Here is a 25,384-nt window from a genome sequence, read left to right on the forward strand (position 1 = left end):
TTCAGATACTGCAAGAAAGATGTAAAGCCAGCTTGGGGAATCTGTGACCTCAAAGGCACCACCTTTCTTTGAACAAATCCAGTGACCTCATCCTTTAGTTGTGTTAGGGTTCACTTTCCACTTGCTGTGTTCTGTTTTTGCAGAGCAGAAAACGGTTTCCTTTATGCGTAGAGATTAAGAACAAGTTTATCTGTAGTTCTGGCACTCAGCTGACTGGGAACCAAACCACAGTTGCTTCGAAAAGCAATCCTAAATCATCTTGATCTGACGGTTCAGTACTTGGAAATCTTTAGGGCTTTCGGTGCCTGGGTAAAGTTCAATCACTTATCTGATTTGTGGTTTGGAGAAGACCGAGATCTCCCTTTCAGTTTAGGAGGTGGTTGCTTTTAGCATCTAGAGCAAGAATGTGTGCTTGGGAGTCACCCGCTTCCTCCCATATAACATTAGTCGATTTCTACGGTATTTCTTTTCCCCACCCTGAAGCTTAAGTGAATCAGATTATTACTAATTTCCAATGTTGAAATGTTTCGAGATAAGTGGAGACAGCGGGATGTTGAAAGACATCAAGACTTTTAAACTCTCTCAAATTCTTTCATGGGTTTTGGGCGTGTTTTGATTGGTTGGAGCTAGAAGAATCTTCAGTAAAGCCTGAGGATGGACGAGGGCCTGGTAAAGCATGGACTTGTCCCATTTCTGAGACAAATGGCAGCTTCAACCCGGTCTTCTTACTTTGTAGAATCGGAAACTGATGCCCGGAGCCCAAACCACGACACGTGCCCCCGTGCCCCATCTCATTTCCTTTCAGCTTTCCTCACCCAAAAGCGAATGTGAGCATGTCAAGTTTTTTTAACTTGGAGTTTTGAGAGGATGATGAGCGGGCTCTGGAGTTACAGGAACGCAGGCTTAGGCTGCAGAGTGCGAAGGCCTGAGCAGGGAAGCGTGGGCTTGGAATCTGAGGGAGCTGCTCTGGGCAGGGCCTGAGGGCACTGCCAGGTGCTGCCAGGAGATACGGTTGTGGGGTTCCCGTCTTTTCCCTTGTAAGGTATTGCTTCTCCGACGGATGGTACACTCCTGGGAGGCAGAAGCTTCGCAGGCCTTGGGGCTCCAGTGCCTTATGCATGACAGGACCCCTCTTTCTATGTATCTGGAGGATAAAAGAGCCCAGCCTGGGGGCGCCTGGGTGGCTCAGTCAGTTACGCGGCCGACTTCGGCTCAGGTCAAGATCTCGCGGTCCGTGAATTCAAGCCCCGCGTCGGGCTCTGTGCTGCCAGCTCAGAGCCTGGAGCCTGCTTCGGATTCTGTGTCTCCCTATCTCTCTGACCCTCCCCCGTTCATGCTCTGTCTCTCTCTGTCTCAAAAATAAATAAACGTTAAAAAAAAAAAAAAAATTAAAAAAAAAAAAAAAAGAGCCCAGCCTGGGGGTGGGGTTGGAACGGGTGAACTAGCAAGTAAAATGGACATAGAAGAGTCAGCTGACAGGAAGAGTTGTGAAGCCGGGAGTGCCTGGAAGAGATTGATACATACTTCATATCCTTGCCAGCCTTCTTGAGTAATGTGCGACTGTGATCCGGCGACTTCCCTCATTTTATGATAGAACCCCCTGGAATCTGCCTGCAGGAGCAAAAATGGCCCTGGCACTGATTGAGAGGCCTGGGGGGGATGGAGCCCCCCGGAAGATGCCAAAGAGAGCAGGGGGCCTGTCTTACTCCTGGGGCTTCAGAGGGAGCTTCTGATCCCATGTGCGGTGGCTGCAGAGAGGTCCCTCTGATGAGGGGGTCTCAGCAAGCAAGAGACCTTGTACCGAGGTTTGTTCTGTAGCCGTATTTCGTCACAACAGTCTTAGTTATTAAACCCGCCCATGCGGTTTGGGTGCGCTGTGCTCATACTCAGCTGTCAACGCAGCTAAGAAACATTAGTCTAACATCAGTAGAAGTCAAAACACCAGAGGAGACTCGCCTGGGGTGTGAGCACAGACTGTGTGGCATATCAAATACTGCACCTTAGCGGGGAGGGTTTTCTCCTTCCAGATTTGCTTCACACCAATCAGAATAGCACACCTTCCTCTTCTTTCCATCAGCTGCAAGGGTGACAGACGAGCGTGTGAAGAAGCTTCTGATTTTGTGGCCCACTCTGCATGAGTGCACGCTCGGGCTCCTGTCTGCTTCCCCAGCCCCACCTCGGCCCGTTCCCTGCTCTGCCCTCTCCAGCTGCACAGGCCCACAGGTCACACACAGTTACTTACCTTTAGTCTCAGGGCCTTTGCACAGGCTGTTCCTTCTGCCCAGGCAATTCTTCCCTTCCTTCCCCGCCCTTCCTATAGATCTTGATTCAGATATCACTCCTTCAGGACATCCTTCGACACTGTGATCTTGTGCACCCCCATCACAAGACCAAAGCAGCTTCTCCTGTTAGGCTCTCGTGGTTTCCTGTATGCCCTTTTCATAGCACTTGCTGTAATTTGTCATTCTGTTGTGTGATTATTTGACTAATGCAGTCCCTGATTAGACCATGAACTCCACAAGGGTGGGAATAGATCTGTTATGATTAGATCCTATTGCCTTAGGTAGTTCTTGGTTAATCATACTAATAACAGCCGACACACACATGGTGCTCACTGTATATGAGGCACTCTTCTAAGAACTTCACATACATTGACTCATCTAAATCTCCCAACAGCCCTTTGAAGTAGGTATGATTACGGTGCCCATTTTACGGGCAAGAAAACCAAGGCACAGAGAGCTAAGTGACTGCCGGGATGGTCTGGCTCCAGAGTCTGCCCTTCCAGCTGCCACAGTGTCCTGCCAGGCACTGCATTAAAGCTTAACAAATGGGAGTTGAATTATTAAGCATCATCAGAAAATAGGAGGTACTACGTGAGTGAGTTTCCAGATAATTCAGATACAGCCCCAGAACTTGAAACATGCTGTTATGGTGAAAATCTTTTCACCAGTTATAGTCTTCTTCCTGCTTAAACACCACAAACCGAACATATTTTAGCCTTTTCTTAATGATTCCAGATTGTCAGTACAGCTACTGTATGCTTGCTGTCTGCCCAGGAGGATACGTAGGGAGCAGTTGAGCTTGTGAGACAGGGTAGATATTCAGGTTTTGAGTTTGTTTAACTTTCTGATGGCATCTTTGGCCCCCACCAATTTCTTAAATAAAACGATCTTCCCTAATATTTACATAACTCTTGTCTTTGACATTCTTAACATTTATTTTGCTTTCTTGGCATTTAAAGAGATGTCGCTGTCCCTCAGTTTTCAAAAGAAAAAACATTTGAAAGCTTAGCCACCTTGCTCCACAATGCAGATCCCCACATAAGCCACTTTTGTGACTCGGAGAAATCGGCAGTAAGATTGGATGACCTCCAGATGAGGCAGCAGGTTGATCAACATGGTGACTTTTTAGGAAGAGAGGTCCCTGGGAATGTGGAGCCTGTTGGCAACAGAGTGACTCCCCCCCCCCCCCCCCCCCGCCCTCCATCCCTGCCCTGGACAGTCATTTTTCCTTTTTTAGGAGGTAGTTCTGTTCTCCTTAGTGTCTGGAAGGGCTTCTTCCTCGACCCCAAAGGCTTTGTAGCTGCTTGCTGGTAATGCTGTGCTGTGTCTGTTCTCTGCCCACCGCTCAGTAAGCTGGAGGAAGCAGCCTTGTTCCATCGGGACCAGTCCTCTGGCTTTACTCTTGTTTCTCAGCCCTTGGTTTTCACACCGCAACTCTGTGGACTTGGTTGTGCCAACACAATTTTCTGAGCAGTCTCTTTTGCGTTTCTGGCTCTGTCCAAATGTGTGAGAATTGCATAGGGATGTTTACATTTGCTTCTCAGAGGAGCCTAGAACACAGGAAGCCTGGCTGAAATGATGGAAATCTGGTGGGTTATGGGTTTTTTCATATGAAAAAGTCAATATTCAGATCTGTGTTTCCTTCCCTTTTTTGTGAGCATCTTATTCTTGCTAGGTGTAGCAGTCCTGGCTTAACTACGTGAGGCTCATCAGTGTGTGTTTGGTTATTAAAATGGTTCTTGCTGTTCAAGGGAGTTGTCCTGTGCTAATCAGTAATGTGTGTTTCCTTGACACTGGCATGAAAAGAATGATTCGCTTCATCAAAGGAGTTGGCAGTGGTCACTATATCATCATCATCATCATCATCATCAAAGAGCTTTTTTCTTTTCTTTTCTTTTCTTTTTTTTTTTTTTTAAAGCCAGTGGGACTGGGCTGGGTAAATGTGTATTGCAGGAATTTTTTATGGTGGCCAACCTTTTTCTGGTGTTATTCCCACCCTCTTAGATCTACAGTGGGATCTCAGGAATTTATATCCAGAAAGTTTTTTAAAAACCCCACCCTGTATAATTTTCAGTGCCTTTTGGTATATTGGGTGTCTATGTAGAATCCACAAATTATATTTTGGTCTCCTCTAAAAGCTCCTGCCCCCTTATCAGAGCAGGGTGCTTGCAGATCTTCATCTGCCCCAGCAAAATTCAAAGGGGAGCTCCATGCCTGAAGTAATTTAAGCTTATGGTTCTCAGAGAACCGTGATTTAAAGTAGTAAAATTATAGTGTGGTGTAGTGGGCAAAGGGCCAGACGGAGAGGCGGATGCCTTGGTTCTAGTCCCGTGTCTATGGTTAACTGTCTCTGGTGCCTTGGGCAAGTCACTTTACCCCTCTGGGCCTTGACTTCCTCTCTCTTTTTCATCTCTAAGATGGCCTATCCTGGAAGCTGTAAACGGTCCCTGCTGTTTGATCTGTGTTGTGCGGAGCCATATGGGTTTCAGTGACTGTCCAGCTAATTGGAGAGCAGAACGGGGTGTGGTGCACGGGCCAGTAGAGAATCCTCAAATGTGCTGGGAACAGTGGGGATTCTGTCTAGGGGAAGTCAGGCTGGCCAGGTATCTATCTCAACTAGAGGTGCATTTCATAGTGTTTAACTTCTATTATAAAACTTGGCAACATCTGGGAAGCTTGGGTGGCAATTATGTCATAAATACAGCTTTTTGCAGATAATTTTTATTTAACTAGAGCATTTATTTATCCACTTTCTACTTGACCCCATTCGTTCCCCTCCCAAAAGCAATCTCTAACCAGTATAAAGAGTAAACAATTGACAGTTTCAAATTAGTTGCAATTGTTCGGTGGAAACAATTGACAGTTTCAAATTAGTTGCAGTTCCGACTGAAAAATTTGGTATCTCATTGAGTCCTTTTTTTTTTTTCCGTTGAAATTTTCGTAGGAGGACTTCCTCATAATATGTTTAACTGCAGATGAGTATGCATACTCAAGTAGATCAAATCCGGCTTTTTTTTATTTTTTGAGGCTGGTAGTCCCCTACTGCATTTACAGTTTAAGTCAGACCTTTATTAATTGAGTTTGTTTACGATGCAGCTCCATTAAGGTAAGTGAGCCTCCCAGGTTTCTCAAATTTTACAAGATGTCAACTGCGCTGTTTCTCTTTAGTGAATGCAACGAAGGAATAGCGGCAATACCTGCGTTCTAAATCTCAGCCTCTAAATGATTGTGAAACCTTGGGTTTTAGTTTTCATGTCCATAAATGCCTCAGGACCTCAGGGATTTGATACCACCTGAAACAATAAGGGCTTGTTTCCTTGGCCACAGTGTGCTAAAGGGTTTCACGTAGAACCTTTCATGCCCAATTGTATTTCCTCCTCCCATGGTGTCAATATAAGTTGATGGCAGAGAGACCATGAAGACAAACAGAACTGCCAGCTGCTTGAACTTAGACACTTAGCCTGGGGCCCCAAAGCCAGTTTGGGGGAAATAGAATCACCTGTTGTGAAATTAACATATCTTCACACTCAGGAATAAAGTGGATTTAGGAGGAACCTTTTATCAGAACCATTAGAGGAGTAGCCTAAACTGAAGAATTGTAACTGTCTTGGGTGGTGGTTAATTACACCACACACAAGAATTGCCACAAATGCAAGTTTAACTCTCTCAGTTGCTTAGTTTGGAAACCACACATGGCTGTTCAGTTAGACCTTGCCCTTTTTAGCATCCCAACCAGACACTTGACTCCCATCCAAAGCAAATGTCATGGTTACCTTTATTGACTTTAATATCAGGAAACATAACAGCCAATAGTCTGTTAGAAGGAACTATGTGGTTGATGGATTATTACTGACCTACCTGCAGGTGAACAAAGTATAATAGAGTTTGGAATGAATTTGTAGTAGACTGAGATCATGAAAACAGACACAATTAAACAAGAAAGTCTCTTAATACAATACACTAATGTTTTTGTTCTGTTCTTAATCTTTATCCCAAGTCAGCAGACAGGAGACTAAACACAATGAGTTTTGTGTTATCACCTTGTACAGATGGCCATATAGAACTCTCCGTGTTTGTGAACAGGTACTTTACTGTTGGATCAGACATGTAAATGAGATGGGAGTTGGAGAGGAGAGTTGGATTAGAATAAAAATCTTTATTGTATCTCTCTAATCAGGCTTTTCCATAAGATACCATAAAATACCCGGTAGGCTTTTGGGAGCTTCTGGCTTAGCCCCCCCTTCCTGATCAGTGAGAGGCTTAAACTCATGTTTTTGTTTGTTTGTTCTTGTTTTGTTTTTGTTTTTTTCTCATCAAGAGATCTTTAATGGGTGTGTGCAGGCATTTACTGGGCACTGATTTGTGTCCTATGCTGCTTTGGTCAATTCTTGATGATTTTTTTTGGCCATCATTTTTGTACAATGGGATCAAATGATATTAGAACACCAGTACTCCATTGAATACTTTGTAAAGCAACCAGAATTGCAAATAGCCAGGCTTTGTTGAAGTTTATGGTCTGAGGTAGATAATATTGCTATAAATAGAATTATAGACACAAGATGTCCTTTTCTTCAGTATTGTGCCTACCTGGGGACTATGTTACAGAATGCTATTTTAAGGTACTTCTTGCTGAATTGGTCTATTAACTGCGCAGGTTGACGTGTGTGTGTGTGTGTGTGTGTGTGCACGTGCACACATATGTAAAGCCCTGTAGGGCTGGTATCCTATTATGGCATGCCAGAAGTGGCTTATTGATCTCTCTTAAACTCAGCTCATCCATCCTGTAGCTTTCTGCTAAGTATGAACAGGAGAATAATCCAGTCTGTCTGCCATTACCCCTCACCTTTACCTTCTTATCCATCAGACACCACCTCCTCTACCACATCCACACGTGCACACACACTCTTCCCTCCTGTGGCATTGTACATCCCCCACAGAGAATGCCCTTCTCCCCTCTGGGCATCATTGCTAAGGTTAATAGTTAGAAGCTCTCATTCTTTAGCATATTCTAATCCATTCAAAATCTATTATTCTGCATTTGATGACACGCAGCTTTAACTGGTCTCAAGATTGCATGTGTCTGGGGTGCCTGGGTGGCTCAGTAGGTTGAGCATCTGACTCTTCATTTTGGCTCAGGTCGTGATCCCAGGGTTTTGGAATTGAGCCCTGCCTCGCTCTATGCTGAGCTTGGAGCCTGCTTGGGATTCTCTCTCTCTCTCTCCCCCTCTCCCCGTCTCCTGCTCTCCCCCTTTTCCTCTCCCCCTCTTCCTCTCCCCCTCTTCCCCTCTCTCCCTCTGTCCCACTCCCTCTCCCTCTCTCCCTCTGTCCCACTCCCTCTCTCCCCTGCTCGCACACTCTCTCTCTCTCTAAAATAATTAAAAAAAATTTTTTTAAAGATTGCATGTGTCCTTAAGTAGTAAAACAAAAGAACGTGGAAATCTTTCTTATGTAATCCTTCCCTCACTTGGGGACTTTGTTTTATGCCTTACCTGTAAAACCATAATGTGTACATATTAACTAACCAAAATGAACTTGTAAGTCACTTTACCTTCACTTTACCTCTGTGGCCAGCCATCCAATGGGTTTGAGCCCTGGCAAGGAGCCGCTGCACTGCATAAGGCAGACTGGTTGTTGATGGCAGGTTGTAGTTTTCCAGGAATTTAGGTGCTCACTATGCTGTGTAATAATATTTTATTGGAAACATGCCAGTATCCTTGCTAGAGTTATACAAGCATTGTACTTTTAGTTCGGAGGAATGGTTTTCTTAGCATTAAATTTTTTTTTAATGTTTATTATTTTTGAGAGAGACAGAGTATGAGTGGGGGAGGGGAAGAGAGAGAGGGAGACACAGAATCGGAAGCAGGCTCCAGGCTCTGAGCTGTCGGCACAGAGCCCCATCCGGGGCTCGAACTCACAGACTGCGAGATCATGACCTGAGCCGTACTCGGACGCTCAACCGACTGAGCCACCCCGGCGCCCCTGGTTTACGTAGCTTTAAATAAATAAAACTAAAGTTTGGATTATGCAATATAACGGTAGTCCAATGAACATAGAGGAAAAATTAGTAAAAACAAAACAAACCAATAGCCTTTGAATATATCCTGGAAATTGGTGTGGTACTCCTAAAAGAAAAAAGAATCATTATGTTATTAGCCACATTATTGTATTTGAATATTATTATGAATACTGTGGTCTGTTGGAGTGGAGGTGGGAAGTAGAGAAGAGTCACAAAAGATTTTAACTATTTTTACTGCTTCTGCTTATCAGACTAAGCCAGTGCTACAGTGTTGCCATATAAATTTAACTTTTGGAGATGTGCAGTTGGGTTTGACTTGATTGATTTGCACGCCACCTGAGAAGTGTATGGCTTTCTCATTCACGGTGGTGGGTCTTTTGGATGTGTGCGTGCACCTTTTTTGTGGGGGTGGGACGCCCCAGTGTTGTAAATAGAACCAGCACTACAACGCTTATCAAGTGTAGATCACTTTGGAGAGCTGGGTGTGAGACGTGTGCATGGCACCACTTCCTCCCCCTGACTTCAAGATGAAAAGTCTGTGCTATTTTTATTAACTTATTTATGACCCTTGTTATTAGGTAGTCAGTTAATGTGTGTGCGGACTATTTCTTGAAATGTGTGTCTGAAACTTACGCATTGTATTTCTTGGGAAGATGCAGCATTTCTGGAAACCCTGATGAAAAGCCTTGGGTTTTCCTCTGTTCTCAATCTTGGAGGCGCTTACAGTATGCTTGCCTGCTGTTCTTCCTGGGGCTGGGGGCAGAGGGTGAGTAGGAAGGAGCAGTCACCTCCGTGATAGACATAGCAGCTGAAACCAAGCCTTGGGCTCTCCAGGTACTTGTGAGCTGCCTCCTTGCCTGACCAGTGCTAAGTACTAGTTCCAAAACAGGTGGGTTTTTAAGAGAGGCAGTTTCATTTGTTTCGTGCTGCTTAAACACATACCTATCTCGTGTGTCCATATTCTCTTTACTGAAGACATTCTCTAAACAAAGTTACTTAACTCATTTAACAGTTTGTTTAAAGTAGGTTCCACGCCCAATGTGGGGCTCGAACTCACCACCCTGAGGTCAAGCGTTGCATCCTCTACTGACCGAGTCTACCTACTGAGCCAGCCAGACCTCCCTAGAACTCACTTTATTTTTTTAAGTTTTTAAATATTTATTTTTGAGAGAGAGAGAGCGAGCCAGGGAGGGGCAGAGAGAGGGAGACACAGAATCCGAAGCAGACTCCAGGCTCTCAGCTGTCAGCACAGGGCCCGAGGTGGGGCTAGGAACCCACGAGATCATGACCTGAGCCAAAGCCAGACGCTTAACTAACTGAGCCGCCCAGGCGCCCCCCAAAACTCATTTTAGAAAAGATTTTTTTCTTACCTGAAATACCAGGTGCTGAGTTAATTAATGCAAGAGCAACTAACAATTAGCCGACTTTAGAATATTAGGGTGAAATTGTTGGTGGCTCACCTCTTAATCATCTCTGTATAAGCTGTTGGTAGTTGCTTCCGGGTCTTTGTAGTAAAGCTAAAGTGAGTGTTGCATTTTATGAAATGGTGTGGGTGCTGCACTTTGCTTTACCATCGGAACACTGAACACAAGGACACAGTCCCTGTTCTGCGTTTCTTTTCATGGGAGGGAGATTCTTGCTGAAGTCCAGACTGAGCAGGGCTTCGGTGAGGGCTGTTTTACCACTGAACGAACCTACATGAAATAAGTTGGTTTTAGTAGCAACGTTTGTCCTGCATCATCTGCCCTGAATTACCAGGCTTCCTTCATAGTCCTCAGGCTGGGTGTTTCTGGGATTGCTACCTCAGGGTCACCTCCTGGGAGAGAGCGTGCATGGCCAGACTTCCATGAGGACCAGCTGGCTAATGGGTGTTTAGTTTTAGGTTAGAGTAGGTTACCTGCCACTAGCATTTTCACCCTCCATAGTGTTACTGGGATTACTTGCTAGAAGTCATCATCCAAGCCAGGAGTACATATCCCACTAGTTGCAAAAATGAGTCAGATTCCAGGGAGTCAACTCAAAGCAGATCTGCAGAATCAGGGTTTTTTTTTTTTTCCAGTTTCAGGCTGTCCGGAAACGAGTGTGTATAACACACACCTATGGCCATTTCATCCATCATAGAGAGAAGAGAGCCCTAATGGCTGAAATGGCTGGGTGAGGTAATGTGCAAGTTCATTACTGTGAAACAGCATTTTTAGATGTTCAGGTACAAATGGTTCTCAGCTGTGCTCAGTATCCCAAAAGGCATCTAGAAGCTTATTTAATTCATGTTAGTGATAGCAACTGTATCTGAGGGCAGGCAGCTTTCAGAAATGCCAGGGGAAAGGCGAGAAATTTTGTCATATTAATTTGCCATGTGAAAGAATTACACCATTCAGAGTGTCTCCCCAGACATTCTAATTGGAATTTGTCAAGAGCCTTTAAAGAGGAGAGAAGCTTGTGACAGGGTTTGTGACGTCCGTATGGACACTGTGATTAACTGTTGGCACTCTCAGTTGCTAAATTCAACTTCTAGCCAAACCTGGTATTTTTAAGATTTTCATAAGACTGTGTTAGTTATGTGATTAGTGTTTTATTTCGATTCACCAACCAACCATAGACAATTGCTCTTCCTGTGGTTTCCAGGATGATCAGACGAGGCAGGTGGCTTTTGTTTCCACACTAGTAATGAAGCAGCACTGATATGTTTTAGTAAATATTGACCCTTTTTAATACTAATACCGTGATAAGCTATATTTGGGGGCATTTAGTTCATTATCATTGTACTGTAGGCTTTAATAGCAATGACAAAACTCATCTATTCCTGGATGCACACTGTCTTACTGAGGGACCTCTTTGTTTCTAAACTTTTATTTCTGTTTGTTGGATATTAATGATCAGGGGCGCCTGGGTGGCGCAGTCGGTTAAGCGTCCGACTTCAGCCAGGTCACGATCTCACGGTCCGTGAGTTCGAGCCCCGCGTCAGGCTCTGGGCTGATGGCTCGGAGCCTGGAGCCTGTTTCCGATTCTGTGTCTCCCTCTCTCTCTGCCCCTCCCCCATTCATGCTCTGTCTCTCTCTGTCCCAAAAATAAATTAAAAAAAAAAAAAAAGTTGGATATTAATGATCAAAGGTGGTTGAGTTGCCTAATATGCTGAGGGGCTTGCTGAAGCTCCTCTAACTTTGAGCTTCTGTCCCACCTGCTAACTTGTCCATCTTCTTTCCGTTTTATAAAAAATTCATCGCAGATTACATGATCATATCAGAAAATTTAGAAAATACAGGAGGAAAAAAACCGTTGCCATAGTTTTGTAATATTTCTTTCATCTTTTTTCTGTGTGTGTGTATATATATGTGTGTGTGTGTATATATGTATATATATACATACATAGAAATACAAAATAAACATGAATATATGTAATATAATAAACATGAATATATATAATATAATAAACGTGCATATATATGTATGCATATATATGTATACATATATATGTGTGTGTGTGTATATATATATATATATATATATATATATATATGTATTCATGTTTATTTTGAGGGAGAGACAGAGAGCATGGGGGAAGGACAGAGAGAGAGAGAGGGAGAGACAGAATCCCAAGCAGGCTCTGCAGTGTCAGTATAGAGCCCAATGTGGGGCTCAATCTCACGAACTGTGAGATCATGACCTGAGCTGAAGTCGAGTCAGATGTTTAACCAACTGAGCTACCCAGGTGCCCTTCTCTCCATATATATTTTAAAAAAAAATTTTTTTTTTTTAACGTTTATTTATTTTTGAGACAGAGAGAGACAGAGCATGAACAGGGCAGGGGCAGAGAGAGAGGGAGACACAGAATCTGAAACAGGCTCCAGGCTCTGAACTGTCAGCACAGAGCCCGACGCGGGGCTCGAACTCATGGACTGCGAGATCGTGACCTGAGCTGAAGTCGGCCGCTTAACCGACTGAGCCACCCAGGCGCCCCGACTCCATATATATTTTTAATGGTGCATGTGTGTGTGTGTGTGTGTGTGTGTTTTAGGACTGTTTTGGATTGCGAGTGACAGAAATCTAGCTCCAACAAATGTAAGCAAAAAGGAGGAGTTTCTTGTAAGGGATGGTGTGTGTCTGAGCCCAATGACAGGAAGTTGGCCTGAGGAACAGTAGAAGCCAGGGCACTCTGTCTATCTTTCAGCTGTTTCTTCTCAGGCTTCTTTCTCTGTTTCAATCTTTGTCTCTCTCACATCCAGCAAACATCCACAGAAATCTCTCGAGTTTTAATTTCTTACCAGTTGAGCGACCAGAGAGTTCACAATTCTTGTGTGATCCCGAGACCTGTTGTACAAAACGACAGGTGGAGGGGCCTCGGCAGGCCTTTCCACCTACGGGTCCCCGGGTATGCAGGCACTCTTCCCTTTTCATTCATTCCAGCTCTAGACTGCCCCCAGCTGATGTGATCTCACAGTCCCACGTCCTGCTGCAAACCCATCACCTTCTCAGTGGGGGATAGCCTTAAGTGTCCTTCAGCAACAGGCCTTAGCAGTCTTGTCCCAGGGCCACTGTTCTGCAGGTCCATGTGCTCCGGGCAATGTCCGTTTCTCCAATTCAGGTGTGAACAGGTTCAGATGAGTTTCAACAGCGGTCTTTAATCTGCAGGCTAAAATAATCCTATCCCTAAAACACTTGGTATGCACAACCTCTGGATTCCCAGCTAGGGCAGGCACCACCTTGAGGCTTCTGTTTTCCTAGCCAGGTCGTACCCAGACTAATTTCCTAGTTCCCAAGATAGAGTTAAAAGTCTTCCTCTGATTTGGGGCTTTACACTGAGAATAGACTCCACAGGCAGTGATAAAGCTTGCTCTTGTTTCTTCCATTCCAGGTGAGTGGGCCCCAGGGGCTCTGGGCAAGGTAAAGGGTGGAACTTCTTCACCTCTAGGCCGGAACCAGACAAGAGCGGAGATGAGTCAGGCTCTGGCAGCTGCTTCGCCCCCTCTGCCAGTGGGTCTCCACAGGAATGCAGGGACTGGGGTGTCTGTCCTGCCATCTCAGGCTGCTTTGGAAACAGCCATCGGGCTTTCCTTATTAAGGTATTAGCTGGGTGCCATCCTGGTTCTTACCGAGAGTGGGCAGGTATTATTTTAGGGTTAGGCTGCCTTGCACACATAAAGCCCCAGTCTTCCCTGTTTAGTGCTACAAGCCAGCCATACTCCTATATTTAAAAATTTTTGTGCCAAATTCCAACCTCTCACAGCATAAGCAAGTTGCATTGGCCTAGTTTTAATTTAAGACCCACAGGAACCAGGTAGCTTATGGGACAGTATGGTGACAAAGAGAAAGTCTTATTACAGGGTTGGCATTGCTGGGGGCGCCTGGGTGGTTCCATTGGTTGAGTGTCCCACTCTTGCTTTCAGCTCAGGTCATGATCTTACAGTTTGTGGGATCGAGCCCCGCATCAGGCTCTGCTTGGGATTCTTTCTCTCCCTTGCTCTCTCTGCCCCTCGTCCACTTGCACAAATGCTCTCTCTCAAGATAAACAAACATTTAAAAAAGCAAGCTGGAATTGAACACCTCAAAAGGGTGTTGTCTCAGGAAACCTTACCAGCTATTACCTGCACATGGATGTATTGCCTGTGCGCACGCATGAGCCCCCACACATAGCTGTTCCCATGGCAACTGCAGATGAGGGTACAGTTCTTAGCAAAACTGGAGGATAGGCAGACAAACAAAATTTGTCCAGTATAATTATCACCACGGTGTACATTAAAATTTGGATTCTGTATTTTTCACGTGAAAATGTATAGAAGCATTTTTCTATGTTGCTGTAACTTTACCCAAGTGCTCTTTTAATGATTACATAATATTCCATTGGGTGTTTATAGTTTATTTCAGTCATTTAGATGTTATTGGAAATCCAGATCTTTCTAGTTTCTGTGTTTGTAAATGGGAAATGGGATATGATAAGCATCATCGTGTACACACCTTTTTCTGTTTCTGGAACTATTTCTTTAGGATACAGAATGGGAATTATAGGATCAAAAATCTGAGCATTTTTATACTTTCCGGAAAGATTGCACTGACTTATAATTTTTATTGGCACCAACAATGGATGAGAAAGTGAATTTCACCACCTTTGGCTGCTTTCTGTAAAGAGTGTGTGTGTGTGTGTGTGTGTGTGTGTGTGTGTGTGTGTGTGTGTGTTTTAACACATTAAGCATAAAAAATTTTATGTAAATTACATTTTGACTATAAGTGAAGAACAATTTGCGTTATATTTTTCATATATTTTCTTTTATAACCTGTCTCTTTTGAAATCTTGGTGTTTTATTGTTCTATGAACTTTTCTTTTTCTCTTTTTTTTTTTAATTTTTTTTATTTTTTTTAAATTTTTTCAACGTTTTTTATTTATTTTTGGGACAGAGAGAGACAGAGAATGAACGGGGGAGGGGCAGAGAGAGAGGGAGACACAGAATCGGAAACAGGCTCCAGGCTCCGAGCCATCAGCCCAGAGCCTGACGCGGGGCTCGAACTCACGGACCGCGAGATCGTGACCTGGCTGAAGTCGGACGCTTAACCGACTGCGCCACCCAGGCGCCCCTCTCTTTTTTTTTTTAACTTATTTTGAGAGTGCATAAGCCAAGGAGGGAGAGGGAGAGAGAGAGAGAATCCAAAGCAGGCTCTGTGCTGACAGGATGATACAGGGCTCGAACTCAAAAACCATGAGATCATGCAGACACTTGACTGATTGAACCAGCAGGCGCCCCATAGTGTGAACTTTTTATGTAATGAGAGCTGCTTTTCCTATTTTGCTTTAAACACTTTTTCCTAGCTCTTTGCCTTTTTAAAATTCCGTAAGTGCACGTGGGCAAGTGTGGGTATGCTGGCGTTCTTTCCCAGTGAGTCTTGCAGGATGACCAAGTTTTAGAAGGTGCAGTATAACCAAGAGAAGGAAGTCCGTTAGAAAGCTGAGCATACTTTCTTCCTCTGTTTCAGTGGAGCTGCCCGTGGATTATTTCAGAATCCCTGTCATTGTTGTGTCAGGTGATAAGCCTGTCTGTCTGCGGGAAGGATTGCTGCTTAGGGAGAATAAAGCAACTAGGATCTAGTCCTGACTCAACTGTTGTCTAGACATGTGCCTTGGATGCGGGCTCTCTAACCTCAGCGTCTTCATCTGTGAGGTGGCAGATTTTAGAAGGATAACTTTTGGAGTGGGGTGGGGCGGCGGTGGGGTGGGGAGTCTGTCTGTGGTTGTACGTGCCCAAGATGAAGATTACTGTTGAACATGAACATCTCATTGCAGATTTTTGGAAGTCCCAGCACAGTGACACTTCCCGAAACTTTGTTGTTTGTGTCAACCCTGGATGGAAGCTTGCATGCTGTCAGTAAGAGGACGGGCTCAATCAAATGGACTTTAAAAGAAGGTAATTTGGATATGGTCCTTGATTGACCTGGGCATTTGCTCAGCTACTTCCCAGGAAACATATTCCAGAAAAACAGTTATACATTTTAATAAAATTAAAAAGGATAATGGAGGCAAGGAGAAGAGAGGGAATTATACTCAGAGGGTATGTTTACAGCTTGAATTGTGATTATTCACAAAGTGCATCAGTTGAAGAGGAAGCTTTATCTTTTTTTTTTTTTTTTTCTTCTGTCCAGATTTCATGTTTAAATGGCTCTAGGCTTTTCTATTAATAGTTCTGGCTGGTAGGTCTTTTACAAAGACATGCTGCATTAAATTTTTTTTTAAGTTCTAGCTAATGATTAGAATCTTGTAATCATAATTATAAGAACTATCTTCTGTAACCTCAAATTACTCGTTTGTTTTTACAGAGGCTGAACTACTTGAGGGCTGTAAAGTTTGACATTCATCCAAGTTAGCCGCTTTATTGGGTCTTTACGTTGAGGGAAGTGAAACGCTGAACTTGTTTCTCGTTTAATCGACTCTGCCTCCGTTTTATGATCTTGTCTTGCTGGTGATAGTTAGCACGGTAGAGTCCTACAGCTGGGAAATTGTATTTGATTTCCAAAGCAATCGTCCTGGATAAAGCTATGCAAATCCAAGGATTTGGGGCTTTCAGAGTCCAGTAATAATTCTGATTTGGCCCTAGATTAGAGTCTGACCAGCATACTCTCTTTCATCACTGATCTGTGACTCATTACTTACATGAGCACAGCAAGTGTGTTTCCTTCGCTAATAAAATGTTCTCAAAACAGTGTTTTGAATGGAAAAATATTGGCATATATCGTAAGGTGACACATCATTTTATCAAGCCAACAGCAAACCTGGTTACGGTCCATAGATGGCGGCAGCTGGGGCATCACAGACCACCCTGCCTCACCTGTCTGAGTGGGTCCCTGCTTGGATCAGCAAGAACCTCAGGCAGCCGGAAGGACCAGCTTTCTCAGGAGTGAGTGGCCACAAGAAGACTGTAGGCTTTCAGCATTGTATTACAGCCTCCCGGAATGTTATCTGTACCGTCTCTCCTTCATGTTTAAGCCTTCTAATGTTTCTAAAACAAAAGTAGAGTCCTTTAAATTTCACAGTGTCTGATTTTGTCCAAAGGTGAAATCAATAAATCCTCAACAAAAGGTTTGAGAGAAACACTTTTTACCATTGAATGTTAGGGCTGGGCCACGGTTTTCTAAGGGCCTCTGGGAGGTGGTAGGAACTGCTCTGAGCTTGGCCAGCTGAGAGCAGGAAAGATTTCTGAAGCTGTGGTGAGCTGAGCCTTGTGAATTTCTGTCGGGAGTGAGGCCTGCAAAGGAGGCAGCAGGTCTAGGTTCTGTTTGGGAGGAGCTTAGGGAGTAGAGGTGGAGGGAGAGAAGCAGAGGGCATTTTGAGTCCTACGGTAGCATTCTGGCTTTTGTATCCGGACGAACAGGAAGCTGGGACCATTAATATGACTGAGAGTGAGTGACTCAACACTAATCCTGCAGTGCAGTGTGGGAGTGTGGGCCAGTGACAGAGAGGCCAGAGCTGTGGGGCAGACCTGAAAAGGGGAGCAGGGGGATGGGAAGAGGTGGGAAGGATGAGAGGTGGGACAGAAATACAAATCAGTGGAATCCAGGAACAGATTAGGGAGGCAGAGCAGGGAGGTGTTAAGAGACACTTGAAGGGAGAATTTGAGAAATCTCAGTAAGGTCTGATAATTTCAAGTGATATTCATTATGTTCTAAGTCTCACTGTTTTTCTGAGAATAGACTGGCTTTTTATTTATTTATTTTATTATTTTTTTTTAACATTTATTTATTTTTGAGACAGAGAGAGACAGAGCATGAATGGGGGAGGGTCAGAGAGAGAGGGAGACACAGAATCGGAAGCAGGCTCCAGGCTCCGAGCCATCAGCCCAGAGCCCGACGCGGGGCTCGAACTCACGGACCGCGAGATCGTGACCTGGCTGAAGTCAGATGCTTAACCGACTGAGCCACCCAGGCACCCCTAGATTGGCTTTTTAAAGTTAAATTCAGCCCTGGATACCAGTCACTATCTATATTTCTACAGTAGATGTAAACACTGTGTATATTACAGTATATCTATGTATTTCTACACAAAGGTTAAGGGTGATAATGCATAGAGACCCTGAGTTTTTGACTTCGTTTTGATCTTGCAATTATAACTAAAGATTTCAAAATTGATTATTTCTAAACCATTAATCTGTAAATCGCCTATAATGGTATCCAGATACTGTTCCAGGCCCTGTGGGTACAGCAAATGAAAGAAACAGACAAAATCCTCTCCCCCCTAGAGCTTTCATTCTGGCAGGAAACAAGGAAATAAATTACGTAGTGGTGATAAAAGCTATGACTTTATTGAAGAAAAATAAAGCAGGGGAGTGGAATAGAGAGGGCCAGGGGTGGAGGTGGGGGTGGGGGCTGCAACTTTCAACAGTGAAGGCCCCACAGAGAAGGCGCCATTTGAGCAAGAACTCAAGGAGGCAGGGGAGCCTTTAGGCAGAAGGCATAGTAGGGGCGAGGGGGGAGAGTCCTCCGTGGTGGAGGACTTGGAGTATGGGAGTGGCTGCAGGGGGGGCAGGGAGTAAAGGAGAGGAAGAGGAGTAGGAGATGAGAGCGCCAGTCCTGCGGGGATGCCATGCTCTCTCCATACAATATTTATTACAGAAATGCCCCCCTACTGTCCTGGAGTGAAATCTATAGACAGTAACCAACCCCCCCCCCCCCACACACACACACACAGACACACAATTTCAGAAAGAAATACATGTATTGTGCAGCTGGTAATCTAACAGTGGACTAATAGAAAAGTAATTCTTACTCACCTACATGTAATTTAACATGTAAATACCCTCCTACACGGTGACACTCCGCCGTGAGTGAATGTGGTGCCCGCCAATGCAGACTGATAAAAACACCAGGACATTTAGCGGTGCCCGCATCTCCAAGATGGCGAGCAATTCTTGGTAACGCTCCACACATCAGAAGTGCGACCTCGCCTGCTTTATACAGTAGTTAAAGTCTGGAAAGATTACTTGTATAAAATTATGCAAAAAGTACTTTTGTGCTTTTACATAAGTGAGGTTGTAGGCTCCAGGGAGTTATCAAAGGTTTTTGGCCTGTGGGAGTGTCTGACGGTGTACAGATTTGACATGATCTTTGGCTGTGCAGTGCCCGCCCCCCCACAGCTCCCACCAGTCTCTGTGACCGCCAAGAAATGCCCCTCACAGATTTCCTGAGTGCTGCCTGGCAAGCTGTGCCCTCCCCATAGAGGTATAGCCTCCCCGTAGAGGTGTAGGGCCTGGTGGCTGGTGTGAGGCTGTTGGCCTTTTTGAAGCCACCACCGGAGACATCTGAGCAGGGGAGCGACTTGCCCTGGTATTGCAGACTGATGTTTGTGTCCTTCCAGAATTCACGTTGAAGCCCTCCCCCACAATGTGGTGGTATTTGGAGGTGGAGCCTGTGGGATTTAGCTGAGATGAGGTCATGAGGGAGGGACCCCCATGATGGGATTAGCGGCCCTTTTGGGAAGAGGAAAAGCCCAGAGCCTTTGCTCTCTCCCACCATGTGACAACACAGTGAGAAGGCTGCCGTCAGCAAGCCAGAAACAGGGCTCTCACCAGAACCCAGCCATGAGGACAGCCTGATCTTGGGCTTGTAGCCTCCAGAACAGTGAGAGGTAAATGTCTGTTGTTTAAGCCACGTAGACTGTGGGATTTTGTTAAGGCAGCCTGAGCTGGCTAAGACACCTGGCCTCCACTTCACAGGGTTAGCAGGTGCCATGTTGAGACTGAACTGATGAGGCCAGGAGGAAGCTGGAGACCAGGCTGAGGCTGCCGTACCAGTCCAGGCAAGGGAGGCCGTGGGCCTGGGCCTGAGAGGCAGTGGGGGATCAGAAGCAAATGGAAGAAACTTGCAGATGCAAACAGACCCCTTTAACTCATCAAGCCGGGGCTATGCACAGTATCTACCTGTTACTCCATTTCATGGTTTCCTGACTGTTTACTTGTTTCAAGGGCCAACAGACTGCGAGAGTTTTGTTTTCTTTTTTCTTTCCACAGAGTGGTTTTGGCAGGTGCTTTTGTTCCTTACCCAAACATGTGTTGCTGTTCCCAGAAATGAACATTTCTTACACCACAGCAGCGAACTGCACCTAGTACAGAAAACGAGTTTTATTTGCTTTCAGAAACTAACGAGTTCTGACACCACGCGAGGTGCAATCTTTCTAGGCTGTGATTTTGTGACTGTAGCAACAACACTGTCTGGCTTTGTCTGAAATTTCACCAGTGGGAGATAGTTGAGTGTGTGTTTCTTTTCTGCACTTTCAGCCCAGATGCAAACAGAAAACACTGCTGCCCTGTTTGGCGTTAGATTGGTTTTCTAAAGCTTGCTTTGGCTTGGTGGGGTTGAAAGGACTTTCTTTTGGTATTGCCTGGGCTGGTTTAAGGCTTCTTGCATTCACTTTGAGATACCATTTGACTAAAGTTAACGAGCTAACTAGGATTATTTGGAAGAATAATAAAGAATAAACTAGATAGAATAGAATACAAGAATAAAGTTACGTGAAATTGGAAGAAAATCTTCCCGCCTGAGTTCACCTTTCTTACGTGTGCCTCTTCCCGTAGTTCCTCCTGGTGCCGACAGCCACGGCCCCCCCAGTCTGGAGAGTACGGTGATGCTCTGCTACTTGATCACTGAGTTCTGTCATGTAGACTGAAGTAGTGTCTCTTAAATGTGGCTCCTTTTTTTTTTTTCTTTTCAGTTTTTATTTATTTGTTTTGAGAGAGAGAGTGGGGGATGGGCAGAGAAGGACGAAAGCGAGAATTCCAAACAGGCGCCGCACCGTCAGCACAGAGCCCGACGCGGGGCTCGAACTCATGAACTGTGAGATCATGACATGAGCCTAAACCAGGAGCTGGACGCTCAACCGACTGAGCTACCCAGTCCTTCTAGCCAGTATCTCAGCCAGACTCATTTCCTAGGTCAAGAGAACAGCTTCCTGGCTGCCTGCCATCTCTGTTGTCCTTCACCTATCACACTGCTGTCAGACCTGCCCTCTAATGAGACCACGGACCAGGCTGCACCTCTGCCGAGATAGCCTTGGTGCTGTCTAAGGCAGTGCCCTAAGTGTGGTCTGCCCACCTGTGTTACCTGTCCACGAGAAGTACAGAAGGGATCCTAAGAGTCATCCGTGCTGGGTTAGAATTTTCAGTAACTGGTTCCTCGCCACAGAGAAGGCCCCCAGTCCACAGAGTGAAGTCTAAGCCCCTTCGCATGCATGCGAGGTCCTTCACCATCTGGCCCTCACCCCATCTCTAGGCCTCAGCAACATGTGGCCTTCGCTCATGTGCCCTCCCCACCGGCAGCCTGCAGCGTTGGACAGGCTCCTTATAGATCTGTTAAGATCCCCTTCACCGGCCACCTTCTTGACCCCTCAAGCAGGGTGAGCTCCTTTCCTCATCTGGATTCGGGGCACTTTGTGCTTGTGTTGTGAAACTTTGTTTACATTTGTCTTCCCACTGAATTCTAATTTCTTTATTATTTTCTATAGAAAAAAAATTTTTTTTTAACGTTTATTTTTTTTTGAGAGACAGAGCATAAGCAGGGTAGGGGCAGAGAGAGAGAGAGGGAGACACAGAATCTGTAGCAGGCTCCAGGCTGTGATCTGTCAGCACAGAGCATGATGTGGGGCTTGAACTCACAGAGATCATGACCTGAGCTGAAGTCAGACGCTTAACCGACTGAGCCGCCCAGGCGCCCCTGAATTCTAATTTCTTGAGGTTGGGCTCCGTAGACAGCCAGGGATGCTCAGTAGATGTCTCAGGCACCTGATGCTGACTCGGGTCCCAGAACCCTCTGACTAGATGTCTTTGGGGAACCCTGAGAAACAGATGAGCCTGGACTCTGCCCCCTTGGGATGCATTATCTGTCACCTGGACCGCTGTCACGGCAGGTTCCAGTTCCAGTTTCTGATCTGGAATTTCGTATGGCTCTTTGTGACTTTTTGCTGTCGGTGTTTCTCTCCTGTCCCTCCGGCAGCGAGCACGTTCCTCTGAAAGACAGATCTGCCTTCAGAGGTGTGACGGAAACATGAGCAGGGAAGTGTGAGAAGGGGCACTATTTCGTTCATGGTTCTAATCTGTCTTCTCTTACTGAATTTTCTAGGCTTAAGATATGCATTACTCCCTTTCTACCTCATTGCTTAAGCACAAGAAAAGTGTTTATTTGCTTTCCATTGTTTGGGAGGACTGAAGATTAAGTTGTGAGAGAGGATATGAGAGGGGCCTGTTTTGAATATCTTGAAAATGTGTTTTCTTTGTCGTGTTTTCCTTTTTATCATGGAAGATTCTAAACATACGCAAACTTAGAGACGATGAGAGGTACAAACCCTCATGTCCTCCTCATTTAGCTTCTGTGAGAACCAGCTCGTGCTCAGTCTCCTCTGTACCCCCTCTGGCGTCCTCCCTCAAGCTGGGGCTTTACCTCAGAGTGACACGTCTCTTGTTGTGAGGAGGTCTCTCAAACAGCTGTCACTATGCTTGGTGGCATAGATTTCCACTCCAGTGGGTATTCTTTGCACTCTTACTAGGTCTGTGTCGAGATCCAGCTGTGAATGTTGAAGCACGTGAATAAAATCCTTTTTTGGCTGTGACTTCGTCACCTGTCCTTTCATCTTGGCCTGACCGTGCAAGGTTTGATGGCACTCTGGTTACTCACGAACGGATTCTGTGAAGCTCTGACGTCTTGAGAGGCGTTTGGGCTCAGGCCATAGCATTGAATTGTCTTGCCCTCCCCCGTTTAATTCTTTCACTGGTGATTATAGTGTGTGTGTTTAGGTCTGAGTGACTTCTGTCAGGGTGGAGGTGACTAAGAGCATGGTAGAATCCGACTGCCTCTGGAGTGGGAGCTTTTTCAGGTTCTTTGGCACGTCCCCATGATGCTCTCTGTTGAGCGTGACATCTGGTGACTCTCAGAGAAGACTTGTTACATCCCGTCCCAGTTCAGGTGAGACCTGGAATTCGAGGGTTAGCTTTTGGTGAGATGTCCGCTTTAAAATGCTCTCCTTATCGGGGCGCCTGGGTGGCGCAGTCGGTTAAGCGTCCGACTTCAGCCAGGTCACGATCTCGCGGTCCGTGAGTTCGAGCCCCGCGTCGGGCTCTGGGCTGATGGCTCGGAGCCTGGAGCCTGTTTCCGATTCTGTGTCTCCCTCTCTCTCTGCCCCTCCCCCGTTCATGCTCTGTCTCTCTCTGTCCCAAAAATAAATAAAAAACGTTGAAAAAAAAATTAAAAAAAAAAATAAAATGCTCTCCTTATCAAAGCTGAACTTTGAGAAACGTTGGAGACTGGCTACCTTACACGTCGGACCTCGCAACTTCAACGGGAACTTGAGGTTCAGATTGCAGAAGCACCTTTCCTTTGGGGGAGGAAGTGAGCTGCCGCTGGGGAGAAGCATTCCCTAACAGATTCACTTGAGTGCGCGGAACATATTTGGGGAAGCTTACCTTTTGAGTTCGGGGCGGGGGGGGGGGTGGACGGCCTTGTTTTACGAATGATTTCTGTAAGAAAAGAGTATTAGAACCGTAAGCATTTTCTTGAGGAGATGCCAGTGGTTCGTTGCATTCAGACCAGCCAGTCTAGCTTCACTGTCTTCTAGGATTAAAATCCCCATGTCCTCCTGAGGTCCTTTTTGTCCCCTGCGTTTTTTTCATCAGAACTAAGTTCTCTTGATACGTTCCCCCTCCTCCTGCCGCCCTTCCTCCCCCTCCCCAGCACCGGTGCAGGCCACTGTCGCCTCCCTCACTGCGCTTTTTGACTCCTTCCCTGTCTTGTTCACTTTGTGCCCTGACGCCTGCCCATCTGACCTGCCTTCGGAGGACTCCGATCCCGTCTCTCTTTTGCTCGGAAGCCTCCAGTCGGCCCCTGGTTAGCACCCACCATGTCACTGTTGTCACAGCATTCTCCTCCATGGCCTCGCTGCCTCCTGTCCAGCCTTACCGTCACTGCTTCTCAGAAGGAACACTTCGTATTCGCCAAGGCTGTGTCCTCGTTGCCACAGATAGGGTGATGCTTCTTCACTCATGCTGTCAGGTCCTCGCCACCCTCTGAGCCAGCCTTCGTTACGAAGTCTTTCTTCCCCGAGTACACAAGCCCTCAGCGACTTCCCTCACCCGGGAAGTCCTGTGGTGTGTGCCACATGCTTCGGCAGTTCATCAGATACCGTTCGTGCACATCAGCTGTACCGACTCCTTTCTTTATCCCACACAGCGTGGAGCAGAGAATCAAGCTAATAGCAGACGCTCTGTCTTTGCTCTTGAGACGTGTGTGGTAAATCTCAACAGATAATTACTAAGAGTGGGGTTGTCATACTCTTCCTCAGAGAGAACGGGAGAGAGGGAAGGACAAGGCTCTTGAATATTTGGTATATGAGGAGGCTTCGTTCCTGGGTTTCTTTGGTCCATAAATACCTTTCAGAAGGGCCAGCCCAGAAGTGTTCAAATCATTGCTAGAGGTGCACTTAGAAGGGGCTGGTATGGAGAATTTCAAATATTTTGTGACATCTGAGATGTACCTAGAGAAGTCCTCTACTCAGAGAGGAAGCAGGTTTTAAATGCAAGGGGTGTAGGGGTCAGCCAGGTGGTTGTGCTTTGGAAAGGAGAGTGAGGTGGGGCAGGGCAGAAAAGCCAGTGCTCATCTAGGTTCCGCCAGAGAAGCAGTGTGTTCCAGAAATATCAGCGCTTATCTGAGGAAGAGAAGAGAATGATCTTGTAAGGTTCCTTGAGCTCCAGTCAGATGGGCAACCTGTTCTTGTGGCTTCTGTAATCAAAGGAATCTACTCCCTCCCACGTGGAAGAAAGTCTGCCCAGAGCTACCTCCATGGAGAGGCCATTAAATGTGGGCTCTGTTTTGAAAGACCTACTTAAATTTTGGTTGACTTCGTCAGAGACATTTTTCTGTTTTGCTGACTTCTCACCCCCATGTCTTCCCACATCCTCACCAGTTTTGCTAAGCACGTTAGGGAGGCCTGTGGCAGTGCTGACAAGATCTTTCTTGCTCTTTGAGTGGGTTTCCCTCCAGTCCCTTCAAACCCTGTGACATTGTAGGATCGGACTTCACTTCAGAAAGTGAAGGTTTAGGGTGCCTGGCTGACTCAGTCAGTAGAGCATGTGACTCTTGGTCTCAGGTTCATGAGTTTGAGCCCCACGTTGGGTGTAGAGATTACTAAAAAAAAAAAAAAAAAAAAAAAAAAAAAAAAAAAAAAGTGAAGGTTTATAATTCAGGTGAATGCAGGAGAAATAGGCCTTTCTTCTGAACATATTGGAAAGGCTTTCCTTGCTTGAATGACTTCTTTTCCTTGGCTTCTCTCTTTTTAAAATATTTATCATTTTAGAAAAACTTCCAACACATGCAAAAGTGTAGAATAGTATCGTGAAACCCTCATGCAACCAGCACCCAGGTTCAGTAGTGATCAACATGTGGCAGGCAGTCCCCTTCCTCATCTCCTTCATTATTCTGAAGCAAATACCATATCATTCCCCCCCCCCCATACATTTAAACAATTTTTAAATGTGAGTGAACACACCAAACTGTGCCTGGCAGCTCTCTTTAGCTTTTATCACATAGGTTTCTCTGTGGAAAAGTCCTTTTCGTTAGAAAAAACTTGTCG

General features: G+C 45.5%; 1 protein-coding gene across 2 annotated transcripts in view; it reads left to right on the forward strand.

Moving 5' to 3' along the window:
- ERN1 (endoplasmic reticulum to nucleus signaling 1) overlaps nucleotides 1-25,384 on the forward strand; it is an 80,696-nt gene that overhangs the window by 12,490 nt on the left and 42,822 nt on the right. Inside the window, exons 1-2 of one of the 2 annotated variants that reach the window (XM_058705073.1) lie at nucleotides 14,947-15,446; nucleotides 15,569-15,689. In XM_058705073.1, coding sequence (XP_058561056.1) covers nucleotides 15,399-15,446; nucleotides 15,569-15,689 — 169 coding nt within the window. In that variant the 5' untranslated portion in view covers nucleotides 14,947-15,398. Of the gene's footprint in view, nucleotides 1-14,946; nucleotides 15,447-15,568; nucleotides 15,690-25,384 lie in introns of those variants that run through there. The other variant, XM_058705074.1, reaches the window with a different exon arrangement.

The sequence above is a fragment of the Neofelis nebulosa genome, chromosome 16 (genome assembly GCF_028018385.1).
Source record: "Neofelis nebulosa isolate mNeoNeb1 chromosome 16, mNeoNeb1.pri, whole genome shotgun sequence".
In the NCBI taxonomy this organism is placed as follows: domain Eukaryota; kingdom Metazoa; phylum Chordata; class Mammalia; order Carnivora; family Felidae; genus Neofelis; species Neofelis nebulosa.